Below are 8,590 nucleotides of genomic sequence, written 5' to 3'. Positions count from 1 at the left end.
TATGCAATTCTAGTGTATTTAGTGGTCCTTTAAGAAATCTAATAAATGATTCCCTTTTTCTACTATCTTGAGCAATTTACTGTACTCACAGGGCAGGACACTAGAATGCCCCTTTAAGGCAAATGGATGAGAGGGTTAGCAATAAGTGACTAGAATACAAAATTAATAAAAGCAAATACATTTTGATTTCAATTATTAAATTAAGCAATGGATAAAGTTAGAAGTTCACGTGTCAGCAAGGTAAAACCATGTCATTTTATTTGATGTGCATTCAGAACCAGAAAGCATCAAATGAAACATTGACTGTGATAAATTCAGTCTTTACAAGAGCAAGTCTCCAGTTATGTCTTTAAATTGCAGATTTATTATTTAAAAAAAAATGTACCAGTAAATCATGTAAGAGGGAGCATGTTTGTTTAACTTTTATTGAAGAATGCAGCTTTCTGTAGAAATCAAAAATGAGAATGAAGTTATGGCCAAAATCTATCAAATTCAGTGAAAATTTGCAGTCTTTAAATAGTAGTTATAGTTATAAGAATGACCAATATATATTCTTTGTTACAACGCCCTCACTCTACAGGTAAAAAACAAAAAAGAGAAAAAAAAAAAAAAAACAAAAAAAAAACACATTCAGTAAACATTCTTTCCTAAGGTACGTTCCCTTATTTCAGTGATTTATCCATTTTCTTGTTTACATTTTGCTAAACATACCAATCAGTGGTTCTCACAATTGAAAAATAAAAGCACAAAAAAAGTTTACACTCTTGTACAGGTAAAAGATCATTTGAATTAAACTGTATATCCTTAAGGGCATAGTATAGTTTCTGCTTCATTAACTATTACATAATTAGCTTCTTACATACAAATATGGACATATTTGGCTGTGCTTCAAAGCCTGTGTGTCTAAGTCCATGCCATTGCAGCTTAGAATTTGAAGTCACTAGGGTTGTCTTTACTGCTGCTAGGCTTGACCTGTTCGTGAAATGTAGTTTCCTCGAAGCTTGCTGTGGCAAGGCATTTTTCTGTCGAATCATCAGCATCTGGGTCCAAGCCTTCAGGGCACTGGAGCTTTAAGAGTTCTTCTCTAAGCTGTGCCGTATGTCGCTGCACAAAAAAAGCAGAAGGAAGAGTATGGTCAGCATGTCAGTGTTATAAATTGCTCTCTCCAAAACCACAATACACTGCGCGCTTCTTGAAAGTGCTGCAAAATAAAAATGTATTCCACAGAGCCAATGGAATCTCTAGAGACTGCGTGTACTGCCTACGATCGGTTGTGCTGATAACACAAGATTGGAGGATCACAGAGATTTTCTAGAATTTAATTCCTGATGACACTGCTGAAAACACGAACTATACATCAATATAACTATATAATTTGTGTAATATTTTCCAAAATGTCTTCTTTGTATCACCTAAGAAAAAGAATTCAACTCCCTTCTAATCAAGATGACTCCTCAGCGTGTCTAATACAAGGCTTTAAAATTCTCAGGAGCCAGGAAGCTATGGCTCATATCAAGGAAGAGCTATTTTGTGTATTTTTTAAAGAAACATCGTTATCATTTAGAGGACATCATCTCTTGAAGATCCATGCTAGTTATTAAAAGAATAAAATACATGCAAAAACACTTTAAACCATTAGGGGAAATGATAACTAAATGTTAATACGCAATATGAAAGGGATGTTCAACCGAGGACACTAGAATGCCCCTTTAAGGCAAATGGATGAGCAGGTTAGCAATAAGTGACTAGAACACAAAATGAATAAATGCTAACTTGTCAGAAGGCTTTAGGGACAAGTGTGAAGCTCAACTCCATTCTTTAAGCCTGTCTTGCCTTTAATTAATTCACTGTAGAACAGTACAAAGTGTACAGAAGGATAATATTAAATTGCTTGTCATTTTGTACAGTCTGGACCTGTTTGCAATGGATTAATTATTGTCTTTTAAAACTATTTAAAGGGATATGAAATCCCATTTTTTTTCTATGATTCAGAAAGAGCATACCGTTTAAAGCAACTTTCCAATTTACTTCGATTATAAGATTTGCTTTATTCTTCTACTATCCTTTGTTGCAGGATTAGCAATGCACTACTGGGAGCTAAACACATTGGGTGAGCCAATGACAAAAGGCATATATGTGCAGCCACCAATCACTAAGTAGCTTTCAGTAGTGCATTGCTGCTCCAGAGCATGCGATTCCTTTTGACTTCACTGTTGCTTTAACTAGATCTTATATGTATGGAATATAAATGTATTTGAAAGAAAAAGTACTTCAAGTTTTAAGGTTTAAAACATCACAACAGCTTCACATTTTACCTTTAAAGCAGCTGCATGGTGAGACATAGTCCTGCCAACTCGCTTGTCACTGCTAAACTGCTGGATGTCCACAATCCACTCCTCACATTGAGCCATGATCTCTGCTCTTTTCAAGTAAAAATGTTTGTGAATGACCTAGAATGAGAAATAGGAAACATTAAAATCTTTACTAAAACAACATATCTGTATAGTATTTTAGGGCCCGATTTATCAAGATACGGCAGACAGGGGGCGTACATATGCGTCCCTGTCTGCCGCAGCTCACCTCTGGCGGACTAAATTCCCATGGCGGAATTCAACATTGCACACAAGGGCTATTTTGCGCTTGCGTGCAATGCTGCCCCCAGCACGCGCATAGCCAATCACGCGCAGGAAGGAGCTGTCAATCTCCCCGGTCAGACAAGACTGAGGAGATTGAAATTCTCCACCCAAGAGGTGGAGAAGAGTGTAGGAAGCAGTGATCTGATGGCCGCTGCTTGATAAACACGGACTGCAGGTTCTTTTGTGAGAACCTGCAGTCGTAGTGCAGGAGAAGGCTTTGATAAATCGAGCCCTTAGGAGCTGTTTATAACAGTGATATTACATATGGCAAAAGGTCCAAATGACCATTTATAGTACTACATAGATTTTAACAGCAGATAAGAAGAAAAAGGACAGATTTCATCCTGGAGTGTAAACTTGATTTGAGGATAGTCTTATGCATATATTATTAAATTCTCCAACAGTCTAAAAGGTTTAGTTTCTATAAAGTACTTAAGATTAAAAATTATTTGCGTAAATCAGAATTTAATAGTGAAATGGAGTGAAAATTGTCAGGGATGTCGTTCGGTTTTCCAGGTTTTGGGATAACAGATGTGTGTGCTTCTTTAATTTGGATATGAAAAAATGCTTGCTCATCTAGGGATCGAAATAGAGATAAGTAACTGGGGTGCAAGTAGGTCTTTGTATTGCTAAACCCGTCTGGACCTGGGCTTTTTCCAGAAGGTACACTATTAATTGAATTTCTTGGAGAGAAATAGGTTCAAGGAATTATTTTTGTTGTTCGGATAAATGTGGCAGATCCAGTCCCCCAAAATATATTGTAAGATCTGCTGTATTATGAAGATCGTAAGGATCTGGAAGATTATAGAGGCATTTATGATTGCGGAATACGTTGACTATATGAGGGCTTTCATGAACCAGATCCCTGTTAATATTTTTAATATATATATATGGTTTCGAGAGAATTTTTCTTTTGAGAAATAGGGCTTTTCTATGGGACTCAGTATGAAGATGAGCATTAAGTGATTCACACGTTTTGGTCAGGCGTCTAAGTGAAATATTATTTTGGGGGTTTAATTTATGAATTCGTTCAGCTGTGTATTTCCGATTTAAGTTTTTTTTTAACATTGTTCAGAAATTTGTTGAAGGCATGCTTTTTGTTGAATAAGAACTCCTCTAATAACTGCTTTGTGGGCCTCCCAGAGTGATCCCTTGTCATGAACAGAATTAATATTGTGTTGGAAGTATTCCTTGATTGCTTTCCTAAGTTTATTCACTATAAGAGGGTTGTGTAGCAAAGAATCAGCTATGTTCCAATGCCGTGAATGCATGGGCTTCTTTGGCCATTGCAATTTTAGAGAGACTGAGTGGTGGTCCAACCATACAGTAGTGTGAATTTCAGATTGGGTGGCAAAGTTAATATGTAAATTATCGATGAAAGGATAATCAATTCTGGAGAATGTTTTGAGATCAGGGATGTTGTAAACACCATATGTCAAGTGTTGTTATTGAAGCTGTACTATTTCCCCTTTTTCTACTCATATACACCATTTTAAGAGGAACTGTCCATTTGCAGACATAAGGCCAAGTTAAGAGCCCCTTAATATTAAAACGTACCTGTACTTCCAATATTTTTTTTTTTTTTTAAATATGTTTTATTGAGGTTTTGCATGTCAAACATAGAACATAACACATCTCTTACGAAGAAGGGAAAAAGATATAAGCAAACTTGAACAAAATACTTTGACAGTTATACAAGAGCATTAATGATACGTTAATGAAACCTCGATTTTGCAATAAAATAGCATACATGGCTGACCAGATGATGATACAGGTTTAGGTCTGATGGACCAATATTATATATAATAAAGAAATAGTTACTGGACAGGTGAGTAGCTCTTTAGGGGCTTGCAGAAGGAGTAGGGGGGGGATATTCAGCGGGTAAGCACCGCTCTAAATATAGGGGGGGAGTGGGTGGAGGGCGGAGCCATAGTATGTATTAAGGCCAACATATTTCCCAGGCTGCTACCAGTTAAGATTGAGAATATTCTTATATAGGGACTTAGCAGAGGTCTCTAGGTTCTTGTGTGCGCAATGGATGAGATTAATTCCCATTACATGTTAGTACAAGGGTAATAAGGATTGTAGAATAAAGGATATAAATGACTTCTGGAAAGGCTCCTCTACTAAGGGAGTGTCAACTATGGGTGATGTAGGAAAAAAGGACTAGGGATATGACCCGCAGGTAAAAAGTACCAGCGGGAAAGGGAGGAATGGGGCCCAGCAGGGGATAGTTAAATTATTCTACTAATGAGATCAACATCAGCAACATCAACAACATAGGGAACACCCTTAATCATATTAGGGCTGACAGTGTCAACTCCACATGTAACGACGGTATGCATAAAATAAGAGTCATATATAAAAACATCACCATAATGGAAAAGTAATGCCTACTCCCACTAAAAGGTTTTTTACATAATATAATATCAGCTAGTCTAGGGGTTACATATAACATGAGTTGGGGATTATATATCTCTCCAGTCACCAGGATCCTAGCATCTACACCCAGCATGGATAAAGAGAACTGGAGAATGCAGAGTGTAGTTTACTTTCAAACTCTATAAACAGGGTGATGCGTCTAGGGCTGAAGGAGGAGATGCCTTTAAGTATATCCCAATAGTGATTAACAGCCAAGTATTACTATGACACCCAGAGATGAAGTAATGTGAGAGTTAACATAAGCAAAGCACTTAATCAAAACATATAAATTAACAGGGTGTCAAAGATAGCTTAACTGGTGGGTATTGGTAAGGAATAGATTTAATAGGCGTAAATACAAGATACCTAGTCCAACAAGTATACACTTAGGCTCTCAACTTTTTCTCTTTTCCTCCCATTTCCGTAAAGGAAAGTAAGTCTCAGTACTTAAGATAACTGAGCCATGAATCAGGGATATTGTCCTATGGAGTAAAGGGCCTATCCATATATCTAATAGGGATTATGATAGAATTTTACTAGTAACTCTTAGGCTGCTCAACTATTGCGTATAGTTTAAGGCATAACTAAACAACTCTGGCTTGGGCATAGTATATACAACTTGGATAATGGTATGAAAAATCCTCACTGCTTATTCATGAGAACTACACAATCCCTCTGAGGATAGATTCAGATAAACTAATAAAAACACAGACAATATACGTATATATGTAGGCATATACCATGTGATAAGAGGTAATTACATGTGTCCATATCGCAGCTAAAAGCTAATATCATGGCTAGATGTGATGTAGACGAATATAACACAAAAGATATAGACTCTGAAAAACATGCACCCGTCACTAGCAAGGCGGCACTTAATATACCTTTACAGATATCTCATGCCATATAAATAATTTAGCAATAGTTGAGATGTTCCCTATATAGGCAATGCACAATAAACATAAATGCTACATATTATAAAGATTATTAGGAGCATGCGTGGGTGTAATTATATATCCCAAACCTTAAGTCAACATTTGTAAATAACACCTGTTATAAGAGAGATTTGTCATAACATTTAGAAGCATAGATAGAAAAGTAAGTACTGTAAATCTTATCAGCTCTTATAGGTTGATGAGGGAAATCACAGAATTAGTAAGTGAAAACAATTTAAGCTGCTATATTACATTCATGCATATAAGCTAAGTGGTATCCTATCACTCCTCGAGCTAAGTAGAAGTATATATATATATATATATATAAGGACTTCTATGCATTTAGATAGGGAGAGTAGCAGGCTGTTTGATGGCATATAGACAAGCAACAAATAGTATAATAAGCAGTATTGACTAAATTATACGCAGCAAACCTGACCTATGTGTATTAATATCAATTGTGGGCACAAATATACCCTAATTAAAACTAAATTTTCACACGCTATGTCCAGTTTTCCCCTTAGTGAGATCTCAGCCATATAACCTCCAGGAAAGTGGAAACAGGGGAGTCCCGTCCCGCACTTCACAAGAATGTAGGCTGATGTCAAAAGTTATTTTGCCGGCTCTTCAGCCTATGCCCATAGCAAATGTTACCCCAGTATCTAGCAGAAGCCCTAGGAGGGCATGGGGTCGAATGCGTAGGCACACCATGGCTCCTCCGAAACATAAGCCTGGAGACTGGTAAGCTTTCATCCACCATTGAAGCAGAGAGCAGGAATTATCTATGCGGATCTGCTTGTCTGTAGTTAGTTCTTTAAATTTTACCTCCTGAGCGGTCACCTTCGAACCTCCGGTTTCCTCTGAGGTCAGTGTCCTTGTCTTGGTAGATGATCGTTCGCCGCGTGGGCCACGCTTATATGCGCTGTCTCCTTTCAGGATATCTCTCTCTGCCGGTGGCGCATTCCTCTCCGACCTAAGGTGAGGCTGTGAGCGAGCTGCTGATCCCAGTGTAGTTAGATTTCTCCGCTCAGGCTTCTCTGCCTTGTCAGTCATCAGTGCCCCATTGAGGATAAGGAGTTGGGTTCGGTGTTTAGCAGGCGTTGCTGAGGCATCCAGGCTGTCAGTGACGGATCCTGATTCTGTACCGCCATCTTGTATGCCATGTGAGGCGGAGACATGTTGGAGTAATTGTGCCATCAATAGGCTCAGTTCTGAATAGCTGTCCTCCAAAACCTCACATACGTTCTCCTCAAACCTGTGTAGTGCCGCATCTATAGCCATGATGTAGCAAGGAGATTAGATGGCATCCGCTGTTCTTATGTCCTAGAGCCTCCTGTGGGTCTTCACCTTTTCAATGGCGGTTTAGCCGCTATTGCACTCACTCCTGCAGCTTCTCTCACACCGTCTAAATAGATTGTAAATTTTATGAGATATCTATTCAGGACAACTTAAGGTGTATTATAAAGTATAATATTTTTAGAGATTAGGCATTCCAGTTACTTTATTTGAGCCTGAATTAGCTAGCTGAGAGAGAGCTCTTTTTCAAAGCGTCTCTCCTGTTCGGCAGTTGGCTCCGCCCCCTACTTCCAATATTTTGTTGCTTACATTTCTGATAGGTCTATCTTGATTTGTATTAGGGGAGTAAACATTGACTAACGTCACTGTGTTATTAAAGTAGCAATCCTGTCAGGGTAAGAAACCTGCTGTCTAAATCTTCTAATCTATTTGATACCTGAAGTTTGACATTATTATTAAATAGAATTCCCACCTTGCAAACTTTTTAGTGAGCAAGTTGAAAAAACCTTGGGGATATTCTTTAGAGAAAAATTTAGGTTCAGCTCCTTTAGAGATGTGAGTTTCTTAGGCAAATATGATATCCCCTTTAAGTTTTTTTTTTTTTTAAAAAAAAACATAATTTATGTAAGAACTTACCTGATAAATTCATTTCTTTCATATTAACAAGAGTCCATGAGCTAGTGACGTATGGGATATACATTCCTACCAGGAGGGGCAAAGTTTCCCAAACCTTAAAATGCCTATAAATACACCCCTCACCACACCCACAAATCAGTTTAACGAATAGCCAAGAAGTGGGGTGATAAGAAAAAGTGCGAAGCATATAAAATAAGGAATTGGAATAATTGTGCTTTATACAAAAAAATCATAACCACCACAAAAAAGGGTGGGCCTCATGGACTCTTGTTAATATGAAAGAAATGAATTTATCAGGTAAGTTCTTACATAAATTATGTTTTCTTTCATGTAATTAACAAGAGTCCATGAGCTAGTGACGTATGGGATAATGACTACCCAAGATGTGGATCTTTCCACACAAGAGTCACTAGAGAGGGAGGGATAAAATAAAGACAGCCAATTCCTGCTGAAAATAATCCACACCCAAAATAAAGTTTAACAAAAAACATAAGCAGAAGATTCAAACTGAAACCGCTGCCTGAAGAACTTTCCTACCAAAAACTGCTTCAGAAGAAGAAAATACATCAAAATGGTAGAATTTAGTAAAAGTATGCAAAGAAGACCAAGTTGCTGCTTTGCAGATCTGGTCAACCGAAGCTTCATTCCTAAACGCCCAGGAAGTAG

The 8,590-nt window shown here is 37.6% G+C and overlaps 1 protein-coding gene across 7 annotated transcripts in view; it reads right to left on the bottom strand.

Annotated features, from left to right (window-relative positions):
• Positions 1-235: 235 nt before the first annotated feature.
• BIRC6 (baculoviral IAP repeat containing 6) overlaps positions 236-8,590 on the bottom strand; it is an 854,588-nt gene continuing 846,233 nt past the window's right edge. For all 7 annotated transcript variants that reach the window (XM_053711846.1, XM_053711848.1, XM_053711852.1 and 4 more), the window contains exons 73-74: positions 2,316-2,450; positions 236-1,104 (exon numbers count right to left, since the gene is read on the bottom strand). In XM_053711846.1, coding sequence (XP_053567821.1) covers positions 925-1,104; positions 2,316-2,450 — 315 coding nt within the window. In that variant the 3' untranslated portion in view covers positions 236-924. The remainder of the gene's footprint in view (positions 1,105-2,315; positions 2,451-8,590) is intronic.

This window comes from Bombina bombina, chromosome 4 (genome assembly GCF_027579735.1).
Source record: "Bombina bombina isolate aBomBom1 chromosome 4, aBomBom1.pri, whole genome shotgun sequence".
NCBI classification, from domain to species: domain Eukaryota; kingdom Metazoa; phylum Chordata; class Amphibia; order Anura; family Bombinatoridae; genus Bombina; species Bombina bombina.
The sequence above is the reverse complement of the archived record's forward strand: the minus strand, read 5'-3'. Positions and strand labels throughout refer to the sequence as shown.